The 21686-nt window shown below is 40.5% G+C and overlaps 1 protein-coding gene across 2 annotated transcripts in view; it reads left to right on the top strand.

The window, feature by feature from the left end:
* Positions 1-21686, top strand: part of PDE8A (phosphodiesterase 8A) — a 206053-nt gene that overhangs the window by 137015 nt on the left and 47352 nt on the right. For both annotated transcript variants that reach the window (XM_044980092.1, XM_044980093.1), the window contains exons 2-8: positions 1746-1802; positions 6061-6251; positions 7603-7659; positions 10846-10903; positions 12518-12606; positions 12862-12940; positions 15472-15609. In XM_044980092.1, coding sequence (XP_044836027.1) covers positions 1746-1802; positions 6061-6251; positions 7603-7659; positions 10846-10903; positions 12518-12606; positions 12862-12940; positions 15472-15609 — 669 coding nt within the window. The remainder of the gene's footprint in view (positions 1-1745; positions 1803-6060; positions 6252-7602; positions 7660-10845; positions 10904-12517; positions 12607-12861; positions 12941-15471; positions 15610-21686) is intronic.

Raw genomic sequence — 21686 nt, 5'->3', positions numbered from 1 at the left:
AGCCTGAGCTTGAACATCTACACTGCTGTTTTTAATCCCTCAGGGAGAGCCCGGGTCAGTTGGCCCAGGCTCTGAGACTTGCTGCTGCTACGTTTTGGTTTTGCTGTGTAGATGCACCCTCAGAGACCAAAAATACAAAAGGCCAGATTTTTAAAGGTATTTAGGCCCTTAAAGATGCAGATAGGTGCATAAGTGCGTCTGAAAATCCCGCTAGGCACCTATGTGCATCTTTAGGCACCTAAATACCTTTGAAAATCTAGCCCAAAGCCACTTAAGAGCCATTCCATTTACTCCTGTTCCCATCTTCAGGCAATATGCCTAATAGTCTGTGGTATTAAAGACAGTTAGTTGGTGGAGCTAGTAAGAGCAGCAGACGTACCTGGTCGTCGTTACTTGTAATGGTGTAAGAGAAGGAAAGATCCTAGCTTGACTCTCGGATCCCAAGCTAAGTTTGCACTTAGAAAAAGACTCTCTTCATGTGTAATTCGTGCACGCTCGATATGGACACACAATGAACATGGCACACCACAATGACATTTTACAATCACTTTTCAGAGTAGAAGTGCATTTTAAACAAAATGCCTTTAAATGCTTATCTCAGAGTTCTGCAGTCTTCAGGTTCTGAGGGTTCTCATGGTCTCCATCAGCATGGCCTTGGGAAATAATGCATCAGAGCATACTTTGGGAAATGAAGTGTGCATGTTTATTTGTACAGCTTTCAAGCACTCATCATTATGTAGCGAAATCCATTACTGATAAGGTTTCTAAAGCAGAGTGTGACAGGGCACACCGCTAGTCTGGCACCTCCTCCTGGCTACTCTGGGGATTAGCTCATCAGGTTGATGCCCCTTTGCCACAGTCGTACACCATCACACCAGCTCTCTCTCAAGTCTGCAGCTCCTCTTTCATCCCAGGAAGCACAGCGTCCTCTTCGTGACTCAGCCCTCTGGGACGGTCACTCAGCATTTTCCCCCCTTCTGGGATATATCAAAGTCTTTCCTTCAGCAGCCTTATGCAGTATTCCCATTCACTGCCTCAACCCAGCAGTTCTGGGCTTTACTCTCCCAGCCCTCATTGCTCCTTCCCTGGACTGCTTCCTACCACTCATTTCCCCCCACTTTCTCTGGCTGTACTAGCTCCAAACCCTGCTCCCTCTACCCAAGGAGTGATTGCTCTTTCCCAGCAGCCCTTGTCTGTTGCCAGCTTCCTGGCTTTATAGGCCCTGCCTATTCCTGCTCAGCTGAGCCTGCTTTCTATCAATTCTCTGCCTTCTGTGCAGTTAATTGGCCTGCCTGGTCGTCTTAACCCCTTCCAGTCCTGTGTGGGGTGGACACCCCTCACGTAGTTCCATACTTTTACCTTTCTTTTCTGAATTAAATGCTTATTTACATTTTTAAAAGAAAGCTATTTCTGAACATTTGCCTGTGTTGTGGAACCGCTTAAGTGATACTGCGAATACAGAAAAATAACGGGCTGTCTAGCATACTCACAGGACTAATACATAGCGTTATGTTTGAAATGACAATAAGAAAGTGACTGTAACCCGCTTGTTGATTTGTAACCTTGTTGTTGCATTGAATAGGAATTTTTAAAAGCAACACAAAACCCTCATAGATAGACAGGCTGATAATGATAGCAATATATTTGTGACCGAGTGGTAAATAGGAGAGCTCTTCTTTTAGAGAGCTGCTTTTCCTCCCTCCGTGAGCAGGTATGTATTTATAAAATTCTCTTCTGTTTTGTAGGCAGCAGTGACAGATGTGCAGTTTGGCCCTATGAGACTCCACCAAGATCAACTTCAGGTAACACTTTAGGAAATACTGAAATTAAGGTGAAGTTTCATGATCATCACACTGCATTTGTCCTGTAATTTACAGTATGCACATTGATGTTCAAATAAATATTTCACAGCTCAAACTAAAGACCAAATTTTCAGCAGGGCAATGTTTGTGATTGGATCCATTGTGTGTGCACAACCCTTCCCCAGGGCATTTTGGCATGCCAGACAACAAGCATGTTATCTAACAGATACAGCACTTTGTAAGTTTTCCCATCCGAAAATAAATCCCCACCCTATTTCCAGCCTCTCTCCCTTCTCCCCTGCGTCTCTCAACGTATTGAACATGATATCTACAACTATTTGTCCTAGTTTCTGTTCTCCACGTCTACCTGTATTCCAGTCCAATCTGGTTCTCACCCACTACACTTCACTCTACTGAAACTGCTCTGAACAAGGTTGCTCTTTAATGATCCAAATGGACAAATCTCAGATCCTCTGCTCCATCCTCATCCTCTTTGAGCTTTCGGCAGCTCTTGACACTGTTGAGCATAGCCTCTTTCCTGAAGCCTCATCCTCTCTCAGCTTGTGCAACTCCATCCTCCCTTGGTTCTGCTCCTACCGCTCTGGTTGTTCCATCAGTACCTCTCTTGGTGAATCCACCTCTTCATCCCCTCACTCTTTCCAGGAGTTATCCCATAGTGGTCCATCAATGCTCCACTCATCTTCTCCCTCTGCACCCCATCTCTAAGTAATATCCATTCACATGGTATCAGCTTATACTTAATAATATGGCAAAGGCTGAACTCGTCTTCCCAAATCCTTCCTACTCCCTAGTTTCTCTGTCAGCGTTGACAACACCACAGTTCTCCTTGTAACTCAGGCCTATAACCTGGTGTCATCCTGGAGTCCACTACCTCTCTTGCTGCACAGATTCATTCATAGATTCATTCGTAGCTCATAAGGCCAGAAAGGACCATTGTGATCATCTAATCTGACCTCTTGCATAACGCAGGCCTCTTATAGGACTTCCCTGTATTAATTCCTCTTTGAATGAGATCATTGCTTTTAGAAAAAGAATCCAATCTTGATTGAAAAATTTCCAGTGATGGGCAGTCCACCACAGCCTTGGTTAATTACCCTCATTTTAAAAATGTACACCTTATTTCAAGGTTGAATTTTTTTAGCTTCAATTTACAGCCATTGGATCCTGTTGTATTTTTATCTTCAAGACTGAAGAGCCCTCCATTATTAAATTTCTGTTTCCTGTGTAGGTGCATACAGACTTTGATCAAGTCCCCCATAACCGTATCTTGGATAAGTCAACATGTTCTTCCATCCTTTAATCGTTGCTATGGCTCTTCTCTAAAACTCTCCAGTATTCCTTGAACTATGATACCAGAACTGGACACATTATTCCAGTACTGGTCACACCAGTGCCAAATACAGAGGTAGAAGTAGAGAGGTTACATTACTCGATATTCCCCTGTTTTTATACATCCAGTGGATCACAATAGCTGTTTTGGCCACGTCATTGCAATGGGAGCTCATGTTCAATTGATTAGCCATATAGCCATCATGGAGTCTGAAAAAGACTTGTGGGTCACCACTTCCCAGGATAGAGTCCCCCATCCTGTAAGTATTACCTGCATTCTTAGTTCCTAGATGTATAGATGTACATTTAGCTGTAATAAAAGACATATTATTTGCTTGGGTCCCTCTTACTAAGTGATCCAGATCGCTCGGTATCAGTGACCTGTCCTCTTCATTATTCACCACTCCCTCAATCTTTGTATATCTGCAGTTTTTATGAGTAATGATGTTATAGTTTCTTCCAGAGTCATTGATAAATATGTTAGAGTGTGGGGCCAAAAAGTGCTTCCTTTGAGACCCCACTAGAAATACATGCTCTCGATAATTATTCTCCATTTCTGATAACATTTTGAGACCTATCGTTAGCTAGTTTTTAAGTCATTTAAGGTGTGTCATCGTAATTTCTTAATTAAAATGCTGTGTGGTCTGAAATCAAATGACTTACAGAAGATATTACATCAACACTATTACCTTTATCAATCCAATTAATAATCTCACCAAAAAAAGATATCCAGTTAGTTTGACATGATCTGTTTTCCATAAACTCATACTAATTGGCAATAATTATATTACCCTCCTTTAATTCTTTATTGATCAAGTCCTATATCAGCTGTTCTATTATTTTTCACAGGATCAGTGTCAGGCTGACAGAAATACTGGCCAGGTTGTCCCATTGACTTCTTTTAAATATTGGCACTACGTTAACTTTCTTCCAGTCCCCTGCAACTTCCTCACTGTTCCAAGCCTTATTGCAAATCTGCATTAATGGTCCAGAGAGCTCTTCAGCCATCTCTTTTAAAACACTTGGATGCAAGTTAGCTGGACCTGCAGATTTTAAAATGTCTAATGTTCAGTAGCTGCTGTTTAGCATTCTCCCTAGTTACAGTTGGACTGGAGAGTATTTCGTGGTCATATGACTGAATACATCATCCTGCTTTTGCCCCAAGCAAGAGCAGAAATATTTCTTGCACACATCCATCTTTTCTGCATTATTGTTGACAATTCTACCATTTCCATTTAGTGATGGTTCAGTAAATCAAGCCTCATAATGTCCATGGGAGGTAGCTAAGTAGTATTATCCCCATTTTACAGATAGAGATACTGAGGTACAGAGAGGTTAAATGACTTCAAATCTATGGCAGAGCCAGGAATACAACCCAGATCTGCTGATTGCTGTTTTGTGCTTTTGCTACAAAATGATCCTTCCTTTCTTAAGATTGTTATAAATTAACTTCACTAAAAATAGCCCAAACTATTACATGTTTTTACAGAGAGTTTAGCATAAACTACTATTCGTTGCTATAAAAGGAATCTGAGCTAAATGAACACAAAGTCCTTCACTCTTACAAAAATATGCACTACATGTAAATGTTAAGATTTATTGATAGACATTCCACCAACCAGGTCCAAAGTGTAGCTACCACTGGAATTCTTAAAATAGCCCAGAAGTATAAAGTTCAGCAGGATGTGGTGTGAGTTACAGAAGCTATACATTATTGTTTGACCACAGTATACATATCTTACTGTAGTTTGATTAAATTACTGAACGTTTTGGTGTTGTGTGACAGTGGCCAAATTCTGAAAGTGACTTTATTGCCCCTCTTCCAAAAATGGACACACACACTGTATTATCTGAAAAAGCAGCATTAATTAAAGGCCCATATTCTATCTGCAAACAGCCCAAATCAAGCCTCTTCCTCACTCCCTGCACAATGTCATCCTGATGCAAAGCCTATTGCGGTCAATCGCAATTTTTCTGTAGACTTTAATGACCTTTGGATCCGGCCCTCTTCAACGTCTATAGCACCTTCCATCGTGGTTCTCCGAACACCATACAAACATGAAGGAATTAAGCCTCCCCCCACCCCTATGAAGTGGGTAAGCATTATTATTCCCATTTCAAAGAAAAAAGAAACTGAAGCACACAGACACTAAGCTTGCCAAAAGTTACAGCGTGAGTTTGTGACCAAGCCAGCTCTAGGTCCCAGAATTCCTGACTCTAAGATTTTTATTTTAACCACAGCACACTCCCTCTGGAATAAATTGCAAGGCAGACTCTGCCTAGGAGTCATAGCTGGGGCAAGCTGCATGCACAGGAATACCGCCCTTGACCTCAGAACCCCATGAGCTCATCAGGACTCCCATAGTTCTTGCTAGTCACAATATTTCAGGGGAGTCAGGATGAGATGGAAGGCCCAGCACGTTTTCCATCATGCCACTGCAGCATCTGTGCAGATTTCCCCACAAATTCTTTAGTCTGTGATTCCAGCAGTGTTAGCAAGTGGACATCCTGTACAAAGGCCCAGTCCAGCAAAGCCCTTAAGCATGTGCCTGGGACTGCTCACATGCTTGCAGTGACACCCCTTTTAAGTGCTTTGCTGGAACGGGGTCAAAGCTGGCAAAATGAATGAAAGTTACTTGTATGTCTATACAAGGACATATCACAGACTATTTCTATGATAAACCATATGTTTATTGTTATTACACACACTGTATTCTAGTTTTAATAGTGTTCCCATTAAAATATTCCTTGGCTCTATCAAAAACAGTCTTATTAAATACTGTATGTAAATCTTGTAAGTGGACTTCACTAAAGTTTTCATAAAGTGGCTTACGACTTGTAGAAATAACAGCTGTACTGTATATTTAAAGATCTTTTAAACATGATTCACTCTGTTTCTTTGACTCAGGTACTTTTAGTGTTTGCCAAAGAAGATAACCAGAGTAATGGGTTCTGTTGGGCCTGTGAGAAAGCTGGGTTTCGGTGTAATATTGCCAGGACACCTGAATCTGCACTAGAATGTTTTCTGGATAAACAGCATGAAATTATCATTATCGACCATAGACATTCCAGATATTTTGATGCAGAAGCTCTGTGCAGGTAAGTTCCATAACAATGGAATTTAAAAACTAGTATTTTTATTATAAAGGAATAGATGGAAACTCAGAATGTGATTATAGGCAGGAAGAATGTATAAAGTTATAGTGAATCTGTTGCCACAAATTTGTCATTTAGCTTTTTGATAAAAATCTAGAAATGTGCAAAAAGCAATGAGACCTGAGGGGTGTACACAATTGCTTTGTCATTTGCAAAGTAATAAACAACTGCTGAGACTTTATTGCCAAAGTGAGGCTGAAGTGCTGGAGTTTCAACACTTAGACCCACAGTTGCATACCTAATTTGCAAACAGAAATCTGGGAATTCCATACATAAATTCATTTAATTAGCCATTTATATGCATAGGTGCTGAAACTAGGGGTGCTGCCACACCCCTTGGCTTGAAGTAGTTTCCATTATATACCAGGTTTAAAGTTTGATTCAATGGCTCTCAGCACCCCCTCTCTAAAAATTGTCCCAGCACCTCTGTTTGTATGCTCAATTTCTTGAAATTTCCCATGTAACTACATATGCAAAGGAGGCAACATTTTGTGTGCACAGTTGCACACCTACAGTGTTTGTTTGTAAATCTGGCCTGAAATACATAATCTTTCTTAAAAGCCTTGTACGTATTACAAATTTACTCCAAAACAACCCCCACAAACTACTATAGCACATGAATAAGGGGGAAAATAGTCTTTCATAGCTCTTCAAGGACTGAAAATGCAGCAGTGTCTTGTTTCACAGACTTTCTAGAGAAATACTCCCTATGTCTAGACTAAATAACTGATAGGGATGGGGGTGCTGGGGTCAGAGTTCTGACTGCGGGTGAGTGTGGTGGGGTCAGGGCACTGGGACAAAGGCTTTACTCCTTGTTAAAATAAAGGAATTAGTTTAAGATCTGTCAGGAGAAGGCAGGAGAGCATTGATGTTCTCCTGGTTAAATTTTTACCACTCAATTCTTGAGCAGAGTAAAATGCTTGTTAACTGATCGAGGACAAGTCTGGAACATGCATAACTTCCATGTTATGGCTTCTTTTGGAATGGAGTATTGTGAATGTAGTGTCAATATGGGCTTTGTCATTTGTGAGGGGATGATATTTGCTATTCCCTCACCGGGCTTGGCTAAAATCTAGACTAATCTACAATTTGCATGTTGTTCTTTCCACTGACACTCATAAACTGTTAAACATAGTCTTCTTTTGTAATTACCAAACAAGCTGGAGACTCAGTTTTTATTTGGTTTTGGTTTTTTAGAATTAAGCATTTAAGAAAGGGATTTTCTAAAGTCAGGGTAGGGTTTATTAAAGGTGAACTACAGAAATGTTAAGTGATCATGTTTCTTTATTTTAAGGTCTATCAGAACAACTAAAGCCTCAGAAAATACAGTCATAATTGGTGTAGTACGAAGGTAAATTGCAAATATCATTATTTTCCAATGTAAACAATCAAATGAATGTGAATCTAATCATTGCAAAGGCAAATACTAGAATAATAGCTCTAAATTAGAACACTTTATTGTGTTGGTGACACTATACTTTTACTGTGCTGTGTTCACCATCCTCTGCTGTAGGAGGGGTGTAGCCTTGCCTTTTGATTTCTGCATTGTACCAGATATTTTCCCCCCATCACTGAAGCTTTTAAGAACATGATTTGACCAAAAAACATAGCACTGTGTGCCAAGCTGGGGAGCCTTCTCAAGGCTGGATGTTTTAGCACTCATGGAAGACCCTCCTTGAAGCTGTCAGTATCCCTCGATACAGAACTGCACTGTAGGCCTGTCATCTGTCATCCCTTCTCCATGCCCTCTTTGAGTGGATGCTTTGTTCACGGCTGTCTAAGGAGACCGTTTGTCCCAGTTTGCTAGGATTGCCCCTGTATCGAAGTCCTGTCCTGCTAGTCTTGCTTGTTCTCCTGAAACTAGTTTTGTTGCTGTTTCAGTGAAAGCCTCTGGGAGACACCTTTACCCACCCCCTGTTCTAGTCTCTCCAACTCCTTCTCTCTCCACTACAGATCCAGCTCTGTTAATATTCCTTACCTTTCTGCTGAAGTCAGGCCCAATGGCTGCCTCTGTCCTGGCCTAATGAGTTACCCCCACTCAGTCAGTCTTGATCTTGGCTACCTCCTCCTCTTTTTCTCTTGTTTGATTCTGCTGCACTGTGTTTGGCATACAATCTTAGCAGAAAGAAGCATTGGCCAAAAGAAAAATAAGCTGGCAGGTGGCACTTTAGGCCAGGGCAAAGGAAGCTGCTGGCAGATCTTATGACTGTGACAACTAGGTCACATCCACAGCCATGGCAGCCCTTAAAGCTGGATTGGCTTTTATGAGAGTGATTTAAAGAAAGAAAATAAAACAAGAAAATAAGGGAGGGAGAGAGGAAACAGCAGTTCAAGAGCTTCTTGTCCTTCACCAAAAAGAAAGGGAGAAAAAATATGGCACACCCTTGGTACTGCAGGCCAGCTGCTCATTAGTAAGGTAGGACCAGTTTGAACCTGGCTTGCTAAATCATAGCCATGGTAGGAAGTTACTCAAGGGGTTTTTCTGCAGTTACTTTTTCTTTTTTTAAAAAAGCTCACGTTGTGAATGCTGTGATAAGGATAAATGCTCTTCAAGAGAAGATCTCATTAACTTGAGCTCTCCAGCCTTTCAGACCACTCAATGTCCCAGCCTGGTGTAAAAGGCTAAGAAATAAATTTGCATTGTCCTGGAGGTATGTCTACAATGCAGTAAGAGGTGTGGCTGCAGCTCGGGTGGGCATACCCGTGCTAGCTTTAATCTGGGAAGCCCAGCTAAAACTAGCAGGGACAATGCGGCAGCCTGGACTCTTGCATGAGCTATCAATGCAGGTACGTATCCAGGGTGTGGGACGGGCTTATACAGACCACGCTGAAGCCTGTGCTGCCATGTCTTCACTGCTATTTTTAGCCATGCTAGCTAGATGAAAGCAAGCGTGGGTATGCTTTCCCAAGCTACAGCACACCTCCCATTGCAGCGTAGACATGCCACAGGACCAATTTTCTGCTGAATAGTGCATTATACCACTGTGTCTTCACTGACCAAAAATAAAGTTATCCCACCAGAAGAACTTGGCAAGTCAAGGCACTTTTAGCTCAAGGTAAACAAAGTGAGCCAACCGCAGGCAGAGGGTATAGTGCTGACCTCACCTAGCAACCTGACAGTAAACGCAAATGTCTTGTGTCCATTTAGGATTTTACTGGTAGCTAACGATCATGTGTCAATTATCTTACTGTAGAAAAACCACTTTTGTGTCAATGAAGACAAAGCCCGTGTTAGCTAACACTTTGCAGAGGTTCTTCTGTTGTGCATAGGATCATTTCTCTCAAAGCAGGTTCCAACAGTTCATTTAGTTTTCTTGCCAGTACCTTTCTCTTATTTCTTTGTACTCCTGGGAGGCAGCATTATCAAGTCGTTAGAACAGGCAGGGCTGGTGCAAGGATATTTCGCGCCCTAGGCTAAACTTTCACCTTGCGCCCTCCGCCCTGCAGCCGCCCCCCTGCAGCAGTTCCCCACCCCACCTGCGGCAGCTCCCCACCCCAGCTCACCTCCACTCCGCCTTCTCCCCTGAGCATGATGGTGCCGCTCCACTTCTCCCGCCTCCCAGGCTTGCATGGCTCTTCTCTGAAACCTCTCCAATTTATCAACATCCTTCTTGAATTGTGGGCACCAGAACTAGGCACATTATTCCAGAAGCTCTCTCACTGGGAGCTAAGATACCTAGATCTGTTCTCTGGGCTGCCACTGACTCTCTGTCTGACCTTGGGCAAGTCCCTTAATTTAGCTATGCTGTTTCCCCATCTATAAAATAGAGATAATCATACCCACTTAGAGTTCCCTGAGGTTTTCAAATCAGAAGAACTATTTAAATGCAAGCTATTACGTCATCTGCTTCACCAGCCTCCATTACCTCTGATATACTTTTTAACCACACCTAAAACAATTGCCATTCCTCCAACTTCCTGTATCCCAAGATATACACATTTTTTAAATATTGAAAGATATGGCCAAGATTTTCAAAAATAATGAGTGATTTTGGTGCCTCTTTTTATGGGTGTCCACCTTGTCACACCTTAAAGAGTTCTGATATTCAGAAAGTGCTGAGCACCCGACGTTGGAAAACCAGGCCCCACTGAATGTCCCAAGTTAGATATCAAGATTTGAGGCACCCAAAATCACTAGTCACTTTTGAAACTAGTTGACTATGTCAACTTTCAAGTTCACCATATTTTCCATTAGCCAAGGATAGCAACAACAGTAAAGAGTCGAGCATAGAAAAACATGGACTAGTCAAGCAATTTCTGAAGTCTGTTGGCTTGAAGCATTGAGTTTTGTGTTGCAAAAAAGTTAGGGAGGCTACTTGGAAATGGTAATTTTGACGTAACATTTACTGAAAATTAAACTTAACATTCAAGATGATTATCAAAGCACAAGAAGTGTGTTTGATTTACAATAACAAAACTGTAATGCTTGGCTACATAGTGTGCGTTTTAGGCCTCAGGCCTGCTAAAGATTCTTTTGTGGCACCAAGACTGAATCAGCAAAAGAGGCATTTCTGACTTTGTCATTCTGTTTTGAAAGACATAGTGATCGGGAGGAGTCATCAATATTGCCACTGATTGCAGCAGGCTTCACAAGGGTACGTATGTATTGTCAACCCCTGGATTGTTCTGTAATGTGTGAACTATGATGTAATATGAGAAGCTGTGTTGTGGTTTGGATTTCAGTGGTCCGGTTTGTCAGTAGTCCAGTCTGCAAAGCCTCACCTTCTGTAGTCCATTGTTCTATATTGTCTCCTTCTGAGCTAGCATATCCCAATGGAAACAGAAACATGACTACTTCAGAGATCATCCTAACTATCAGAGACTCTTTGTATGCTTATTTTAAAAGAAATTTAAAAGCATTAAACTTCTTTTCATAAGTATATATGGGCCAGACTGACCCATTAGTAGCCATACTGTAGCAGAGCTGGGAAGTAGCTTGTAGTGAACAATAGAACATCCTATGGGGAATTTATGCTATCAAATACAAATTCTCACCTGTAAACGGGCTTCAGACATTATCAGGTGCTATTATCTATTGTCTAGAGTCATCTGGAATGCATTACACTGAATCTGTTCCCTGGCAACTATCCCAATTAAGCAGGCTTGGTGCTTATTACTGTGTGTCAGTTAGGTGGATTCTTTAGTACATTAAGCTGACAATGGAACAAAAAGTGCATGATTTATAGTGAGACGAATGGTGCATGTTCACTAGTTTGTTTACTACTCTGTCATAGCGCATTTGCATCCCTCTCCTTATTTGTAGTTAGACCTCAGTGCTGCAAATGCTAAAGGATGGGAGTAATTTTATTCATCTGAGTAGATCCAGTGACTTCAGAGGGACTACTCAGATGAGTAAAGTTATGCAGAATGCTTAAGTATTTTCAGAATTAGGGGCTTGACAGCCTTGGCATTATCTAGAGCCCATTCCTGCAATTCTTACTCCTAATCAACTCCCCTTGAAGTCCATGGCACTTTAGCATGTATGAAGATCCAAAGGGCTTGTCTACACTTGGAAGTTGTTTTTGATTAAAGTAGGGGATGTATTTCCGCTGTTCCTGAATAACTCCATGCATGGATAGCCTTATTCTGGAACAAGAGTTCCTTGTACCTGTTTAGTTTAACCCACTTTGGTTAAGTTAAATAGGAAGATGGCACTTTTACTACAGAATATGTGTCCACACATAGAGTTATCTGGGAACAGTTAATCAGGAACAGATTAATGAACAGGAAAATGAATATACAGTAGACAAGGGCTAATATTTTGTCATGTAATAGTCCAAAAAAAAGCATCGTTTGTTTCTGTCCATGAAATTTTGACCTAGAAAGCTATACACCATGTAAAATTAGTGTTGAAATTTGACTTTTTTGATTAACAATACGATTTAATTGTTGTTTAAACTAAACAGCACAAAGACAAATCATTTTAACATAAATTAGTTTGATCCTATTTATTGACGTTGTTGATAGTCACGTTGACACAGCATGCTCCTTTTATCTTGTTGTTACACTTTATTTTCTATTGCTTTTTTCAAAATGTAACACCTGAAGGAAATGCACCAGCCTGATGAAGTTTCTAGAGCTCTTTACTTGTGGAAGTGTTCATTGTATGCATTCCTGATGTCATTCATAATTTATTTTTTCTTTGAAACAGCATATCTTTATTGACAGAAAAGTCAACTGCTGAAATACTTCTAACTTTTCGTTTGCAGAGATATGTAGAAAATTCCAATATCACGGCCTGTTACAATGAGCTAATTCAGCTGGAATTTGGAGAAGTGCGGGCACAATTTAAACTAAGGTAATTTTACCAATTTCAAGAAAACATCAACAATAAAAAAGGCCAAATTTATTCTCATCCAAAAAAGAATATTTCTTCTTTCTGTATGGATGATCACTATAGAAAGTTAGTTTGCCAAATTAGTATGTCCCTATTAATCCTAAAGCACAAACTCCTGCCAGAATTTGTGTTTTGTCTGTTGTATGATAGTTTATATATACCTTAAGAGACAAGTAAATTAAATCTAATCTATTGGGGTTTTTTTCTGTCTACAAGGGCTTGTAATTCAATATTTACAGCACTCGAGAAAAGTCAAGAAGCCATTGAGATCACAAGTGAAGATCATGTAATACAGGTTTGTTCTCGTTATTTTTATTAGCATAAAATATTGTTCTGTGGATTCACTAAATTTTATTTCATCCACAATTATATGTACTCTTTCTTTAAAAGAAGTTCAAGCATCTGACCTAATAGTTCTGGACAGATGAGTCAAATTCAGCTCTCATGTACAATTTCCTCAGTTTAAAATATCCTGTATAAACCAAGTCCATTAAAAAAAATAAGTAATATTTGAGGTTATGTTGCAGATCTGGCCCTCAGTCTTTTTGTGATGCTTATTTCATATGTTGCTGATAACTGCTGGTGAACACAGCCATGGTTTTATAAACTTTCTTTTCCTAAAGTGTTGCAAATTAATTTAATTTTTCTTTAAAACCTAGCTGCAAGCGAAGCTAATTCCAAGTGTAGACAAGGCCCCTGCGTGTAAGTTTTAGTCAAGTTTTAGCAAATGTCCACAAATGACTAGAATAAAATCACAAAACTCATTTCCTTGAAGCTCATTGTCCTTGAAGACTTGAATCCATCCCTCTGTACACACTGGGGCTCAAACCAGTTTAAGGAACAGAATTTACACTAAATTTGAACACAACCCAGTTAACCTAGTTTCTGTAATGGTATGGCCAGCTAACGTGGATGAAGCCAAATCATATTGTAACTCTGTTTAAACAAGATTAGAATACTTTTTTTAAAATGTGGTATTGAAGTTGTTTGTTCTATCTACACTCACGTGCTAAACTGATTTAGAGAGTGACTTGGTTGGAACCATATTTTTGAATATGGTTCCCCAGTTCCCAAACTAAAGTCAGCACAGACAACACCTAGCTCTCCGCTCTTGAAAGGCTAACACACTAATCCAGTCTGTATGGGTGAACTTTATTGCAAGTCAGTCAGAGGTGGCTAAACTTACTGACCGTCTGAGCCACATATGACAGTCTTCAGAAGTTCGAGAGCCGGGGTGCATCTGCTGGAGCTCGGGGCTTCTACCACACTCCTGTTGAAGCTATGAGCCCCGGCAGGCGTGCCCCGCAGGCCTGAAGCCCCAAGACACTCTCCCCCCCCGCCCGCCCGCTGGTCAGAAAGCACCCTGTGGAGCTGCAGGGAGAGCTGCTGCTTTTTCCTTTCTCCATGGAGCTAAAGCAGCGGCCCCGCCCTGCAGCTCCCAGCTATTTTCCGCTGCCTCTCCACACAGAGCTAACTAACCTGGGAGCTGCAGGGAGGCAGCTGCTGAGGGTAAGAGGGGGTGGGTGCCTGGGGAGACATGACTCAAGCTGTTGGATGGGGCCAAACCTTTAAATTGTGCCACCACTACCACCCCATCATCAAGCACCAGTTGTCACTGGCAAAAGCCCCTAGCCCCAGCACCCTACTGCAGGGCAGAAGCCCCAAGCTCCCCTCCCCCCGCAGCCTGGTAGGCAGAGAATTGGAGCGGGGGGGCTCCACGAGCTGCACTTTAACTGTAAAAAGAGCCACATGTGGCTCGTGAGCTGCTGTTTGGCCACCCCTGTTATAAGTGAACAGTTTAAATTTAACCCCCCGTTCATTACAATATGGATATGAGTTGAGTCCTCTTGGCACAGAGCTTGATCCATGGAAGTCACACAAAACGATTGTGCATCATCTTCTGCTTCAGAGTTACAGAGGCCAGAATTTGGCCCCAGGCTGTCTGAAAACACCTTTTTTTGGCCAAACGCTGTCCTCCACAGAAGTCCCTAAACACACCAGTTCTGCAGCCTCTTTATTGCTCCACCGCAGTGCAAAGAGGAGAATTTTGGGGCCGAGGAAAGACCAGTAGATCTCTATGCCACAGAGGTGCTGTGGGGATAAATACATTAAAGACTGTGAGGCATTCAAGTACTATGGTCATGGGAGCCACATAAGTACCTAAGATTAGAGTGAGTGATTGATCACAGGTCTAAACCCCTGTGTAGGCAGCATGTAGGGACCCCATAGAATTGGAGTGGCAGTGCAACCCTTAGTTTACGGATAACGATTCCTGCCTCCCAGCACTCTTAGATTCCCCTTCACACAGCCCATTTTCTTGAGCTTTGTGGGGGGCCCAGAGACGACCCCCCCTCCCCAGTCCTTGACTGTTTCATACAGAAAAAACAGAATTTAGCAACATTACCGTTTAATACTCCTCGGCCCTACAAAATCCCTCCATCCTGTTTGTGACTTTCACAACACTGAGATTAGCTTCGGTTTGAAGACTGAAAGAATTCATTTTTCAAGAGTATTTGTTGTCTGTAATAACTCCTTAGAAATGCAAAAGTATGTTGTATTTCATAACAAAATATATTTCCCTCTATCTCTGCTCATGTGTGCGTACAGGCTTGTTTTGTAAGAGCACCAGGCTTCTGGAATGGATTTTTGTTTTGTTGTACTAAAAAAATATTGAAGTGTATATTTTTATGAATAATACATACAAAGACTTTTATCTCAGCTTAGTAAACATACCATTAGGTTTAACAAGGTAGATCAAAATGCAGGTCTGTCTTGACTTTCTTCCTTTAAGTATTGTGTTTAATGAGCTTTGGTTTTATTTCACAGTATGTAAATCCTGCATTTGAAACAGCGATGGGCTATCAAATAGGTGAATTAATAGGAAAGGAATTAACTGAAGTGCCTATAAATGAAAAAAAAGCTGATTTCCTAGATACTATTAATTCCTGCATAAAGATAGGAAAGGTAAGTAGCAGTATATCATTTATCATTCCATGATATTATGACACGCTACCTGTATGAGTGATAATTATCCATGCGTAAAATACAACATAGACTTTACAGGCATGTAACATGTGTTGTTTGCTTACTCATACAAGTAATCCCATTGAAGTCAATGAGACTAATTGTGACGAGCAGGATTTGGCACGTAACATACTAACCTGGGGTCCAATTCTCTTCCCACTGAAGTCAATCGCATTCATCTTATTGACTTCAGTGGGAGCAGATTTAGCCTAGTCCTCTCAACTGCGATAATTACGGGCTCAATCATGCAAGGTACAGAGGAGAGGCATGTACTCCTCAACTCCCATTGGTACTTTGCTGCTCCTCACTGTAGTTTCTATTTTATCCGCATTGAAAACCAATCTTGTGGGATCTCACTCTCATTGTTGTAACTCCAAACACTGTAAATTATGGGTCTGAGGATGTGGACAACCTTACTGATGCTAAAGAAATGAATCCCACATCATTCAAATCTTCTCATCCAATTTGTGTGTGTGTGTGCATGTACATATGTGCCCATGCGCCCCTTCATTGTATCCCATTTTTGGTATGCTTAATAATGGTGAAAAACAATTACAAGAAATCTCTGAGAACAATAAATATTCTATGTTGGTGGGAAAATTCTTATCAGTGGTAAAAAAATTTTTGACATTGTCAAAACATAAAGCTGTGTAATTTATAGTGTGAGAACGTGATAAGATGGAGTAATACATTTCTAGAATGGGAATTGAGCTGAGTTTAAAGAGGTTTGGGTCTCATCAAGAATTACATTTTCCTTTTTGTAAAGGTTACTTTCAGTTAAGTTGCATGGAAAAGTAAGAGAGTAAAACACACTCCTGTGTTGTTTCTATGTAGCATGTGTTACATGTATGTGTATTACTCACTTTACATATGTAGGACATATGCTGCATGCACCAAAAGGTACGGAAATCTAAAAGGGAGGTGGAGAATAAGGAAAATAAGGTAGCTTGATATGGAAGAACAAGTTGTCCAGTGGCAAGTAGATGAGAACAGAACCACACTCCAGTTTCAACATGATGCATTGTAGCTGATTAGCAAACTCAGAATTTAGAAGCCTCAGGAGAGAGGCATGTAGTTGCTATCACCCTAAAGAGAAATGTCAGTTTTCAACTGCCAGGCCCTTTTCTCCAACAAGAGGTAGTTCTCTAATGACTAAGGAACTCTCTAGTGGATTTCCATTAGAAATACTTATTGCATCAAGGAAGTGCAGGGGAGTCAGATGGTTTCAAAGTGCGGATATGGAGGTTGATAACGGAGGTTTTGCTGACTGCCGCATAGCACTGTGGTGTTCCTTTGACTCTATTATTGTTGTGGCATTATGTGAGTGTGCATCCTAGTATGTCTCAGAGCTGACATTTGCATCTTGACAGCAAAGCGTAAATGCCTTCTGAGGTCAGTGAAAAGATATGTCATGGTACCCTATCTAAGGAGACACTGATTGTGGTGGTAACATGAGGAATTTTCTGAATCAGCTGCATTTGCAAAGATGTGCCATGGCATATCCACAAGGCTGAGTCAGGGTAGCTAACTGGGTCACGCTGGCTGTCTGCTGGGAAACACCACGTTATTGACAGTGTGGTGAGATGTTAAAATTAATTACTAGTGTTATGTACATCTAGGTATTGATGCATCAAGGCACCAACGCAAAGATGTGATTAGTCACACTGTGTACATCAAGGTAGTAACATGAGTATTCGTCTAGAAAGGCAATGATGTGTCTCTGTGCAGATGGAATGTGCATCTGAACATGAACCTCGTGTCTGGATATTGACTGGAGTGCTGGAACAGATCCAAGAGACATCCAAGGGCTAAAATGATGGTGCTTCACAGTTCTGTTGCCTCTGTGAAGGTGCATCCAAATAAAGACACATGGTACAGGTCTGATACCATTATGTGGTGTTCATTAAGTTAAGAATACAGACCAGTTAGTTCTATTGGGCCTCATGACTATAGCATCTAGTATTCACTATATCCAATGATCACATTTTCAATTATTTTTAAGTAATAACAAAAATGTTTCTAACAGAAATGTATTTTTAGACTACTCATGGTGTGTGTAAAAAACAAAACAAAACAAAACCCTAATACTGAGTAATATTTTTCCTCTAAGTATGGAGCTGTCAAGATTTTCGTGTTTTAGTATTCTGATTTCAGGACACCCTCCTGTGAATTTTAGTGAGATATTAAACTTTAACCCTACATTTCTGGAAGGTCTTAAACTCTCCTCAATGTAGATCTGTGTTTGTTTCATATGTCTTCTTATTTTCCATTGGGACACTTAACATTTTGTAATCTACATAGATTGTAAAAATGTAGAATTTTACCTATTAACATAAAAGGAGTTCTTCCATGAAACATTTGCAGATGGAATTTTACTGTGTGGTTCAACGTTTGAAAGATCACAATACTTTGAAAGTGTTTTATACTGAATTGTTCCAGGAGAATTTGAAACTAACTTGCCTCTGGAAGGAATAACATTCTCCAAAAAGTTTTGGTTGTGTCAAGATAAATCTGATTTGACTTATCTGTCTCCCTCCATGTTTGTGATTTCTTTGTACATATGAAAAAAGACTGCTTCCAGTTAGCAACCAACTATATGGGCACTGTAACTTGATTACACCAGCTTATAACATACCAAGCAATTTCTCTAGCCCAGACAAAAACCTGTGCTGTGATGTTTTCTGATCATCCAGCACATAGCAGGAGTTCTTATCTCGTGATGAGACTAACCCTTCCCAGTTTGAGACTACGTAGTATCATAACAAACATAGTAACAAACCAGAATTTGTGATAGAGCTGCGCTAAGGATTTGGGGGAAATGTTTCTAGTTGTACAGTGGGATCCAAGATGGATCTATGCCTGTTCATCCACACCTGTAGTATTTTAACTCCTGTGTTGAGAAACATTAATCTGTGGCTAAGTTTAGCATCTTCAAAGAGCATTTAATTGACATTTTACACAGTAAAGCAAGGGACTGTTTTAGCGAATGGACTTGGACAATCCATGTAGTATACAGAGATCAGGAAGAATATTGTAGAGCCAAGCAAAAAGATGTCTTTGGTTAATGTCTGCTGGCTGTACTCACAAGAGACCAGCACTACCAAAAGGCATTTTCCTTCTGTTCTAATTTAAGAAATTAAGACACAACACTTGCATATTCTTAACTCATTGAATGAATCAAATTAGATCCACTGAGGTGAAATGTGAACTAGCTGATCACATCTGACTAGAAGTTTTGCTGAATCTGATCCCTATGATCTGGGACAAAAAATATCTTTATTTGAGATAGTTTTCACTTTTCATAAAGTGACGACAAATCTACACCACGGTTAGAGTGTCTCCCACCAATATAGTGTCGGTGCAGACAGCACTTAGGTTGATGTAACTTATGTTGCTCAGGGGGGATGTCTTTTTCACATCCCTGAGCGACGTAAGTTACATTGACTTAAGCGGTAGTGTAGACCAGCCCTCATGAAATACCTATTGATAATTCAGACAAGGCTCCCAATTTCTCTCACTGCTTGGGAGTTACTCTGCAGAGAAATATAAATCCTGCACACTATAGGGGAAGTTCTTTAGTTATCTAAGGCAAGTGAGTAGTTTGTAAGGGTGCACACTGTGTGCAATTTTATACGAAAAATGAACCAAACTCAGTGGCCCTTCCCTGGACTCAGATTACATTGTGGAAGATTTTGTGCTCAGCATTGGTGTTTACAGTGAGCTTTGGTGTCTTACTGTATATATGAATCCATGGGATGATGGGTAATAAAGCATTGCCTTCCAAAGGCATCATTAGAGCATTAGATTATTATATCAAGGATGTTATTGATTCTTTCTTTTCTACTTACATCAGACGTTCTTAGTCTTCATTTTAACACCAGAACATTAGGCCACGCTGAAGTGACTGTGGCACCATATTTCTAGGACAGTAATTCACTCATAAGGATGAGCTCAGTTGAAGGCATGTGTCGAGAGGTACATATTCTCTATTTAGCTGGCCGACAGAGGTTCTTGGAGAAGGTTCGATGGAGTTCTTAAAATATGTTTATGTAATATCCTTGTAAGAACTTTACATAATGGTTGGTGTTTGGCTTAGACCAGAACTGAATTGTTCTGACCCTTCTCCTCCACACGTTGCCTTTCAAGGTTTTCTTGTTGTTTTTTTTACAACTGTGAATTTTTGCCTATTGAATGTGAAGCAAAATCCATTAGTGACTGCTTCTATCCTGACATGATGGGAAGGCACTTGCAGCTCTAGAATTATTCAATCCGTACATTATGACTTCATCCCTTTATGCATATTCTGACCTTATTATCTGGGTTTAGAGATTGATTACTCATCTCTCCCTTATCCTGGTTGTCAGGGAACTATTGCTATGTATCATTTTAATTCCAAGAGCATAGAACTGTGTAATGTTTGCTTAGTCCTCATTTTTATTCCTCATGCAACATATGGGAGAAGATATTATGCTTGATTCCCAGTTTGTTGTGCACAGTTCTTTTCTCAGACCGATACATGGAAAAACCTTTCAGGGTTTTTATTTTTTTTATTATTCCTCTCCTTCCTCCCCCCCACTGCTTGGCATTATGCAGTCCTTATGAATGCTGGATTCTTTGCTTGTTGGTTCTCCTTCCCCAGTGCAAATTACATTAGAATGTAGGGCAAATTCTACCCTCAGTTATGCCTGTGCAGTCTTGGCCCATCTGTCTATTGGTTTCTCTACAATATAAGGATAAATGTAGGTGTGTATATACCTTATTCTGTACTATGTGCATGTGCACATGGCTACACATATGCATAGAAAACCTGATCAATTAAAAGACTCCCTGTGACTTCAATGGGCTTTGGATAACGCCCATATACAGTAAGCAGTCAATTTGTTGTTCATCATTGGACGCTCTTGGACCCAGATTTTCCAGACTCTTTTTTTTTTCTTTAAATTTATGTTACGATGGGCAAACTTGTGGGCATGACTTTGAATCCACTCAAATATCATGGGTCTACAGACTCCTTCATACTGAATGTTATTGGCTTTGCATTATGCTATGGAGAAAAGAACAAAAAGAGGAGTGTGGGAGAGAAGTCAGGTGAACAGTGGAACAGAAAGCAGACAGAATGGGGAGAGGGTTGTGGGAGAAGACTGAAGAAAGCTATGGAGAGAGAAAAAGAATTCTACTGGAAAAATATGGGATGTACATCATCTGTTTGTGCCAGCCTCACTTGTGGAGTTTTTTCTATTCCCCAATACATAGAACAGCCTCTGCTTTAAGTAGAAGTTGTTGAGTTAGATATATGAAAATAATAATAGGAATAACTGGATGAAATCTGCCAAATATTATACAGGAGATCAGATAATGGTCTCTTCTGGCTTTAGAATCAATGAATAAAAAAAGGTTTTTTTTAACAGGATGTCCTTTAAAAATACACCTCTACCCCGATATAATGCTGTCCTGGGGAGCCAAAAAATCTTACGGTGTTATAGGTGAAACTGCGTTATATCGAACTTGCTTTGATCCACCGGAGTACGCAGCCCTGCTGCCCCGGAGCGCTGCTTTACCGCATTATATCCGAATTTGTGTTATATCGGGTCATGTTATATCGCGGTAGAGGTGTATAGGTTTAAAACAGGAGTGGAAATAGTCAGTTTCTGAAAATTACATCCAGGGCTGACCAAAAATTTTACATCTAAGCTATTTTTTGACAGAAAATTTGGTTTTCAATTAACTGCAACCTTCACTAGAAGTTTCTGCCTTCCATAGAAAATTTTGACTATTTAAAAAAAAAATCCTGAAAACCAAAAGCTTTCCATTTTTTGGATTTTTGACAAAAAGTTAATGTTTGGCAGAAAAAAAAACCAGGTGTTTTCTGACAAACTCTACTCACCCGATAGCCTGAAACCCAAGAGTGTGGATCTATTATAACTACAGAGCTAACTTCAGAGACCAAGAAGTAGACATGTTTCAACCCCTCCAGAGTTGGACTCCGCTGGAGCCCATCAACCAATGCTCCCCAATTG

Source organism: Mauremys mutica, chromosome 11 (genome assembly GCF_020497125.1).
Source record: "Mauremys mutica isolate MM-2020 ecotype Southern chromosome 11, ASM2049712v1, whole genome shotgun sequence".
Classification (NCBI taxonomy): Eukaryota; Metazoa; Chordata; order Testudines; family Geoemydidae; genus Mauremys; species Mauremys mutica.
This window is presented reverse-complemented; position numbering and strand designations above follow the sequence as displayed.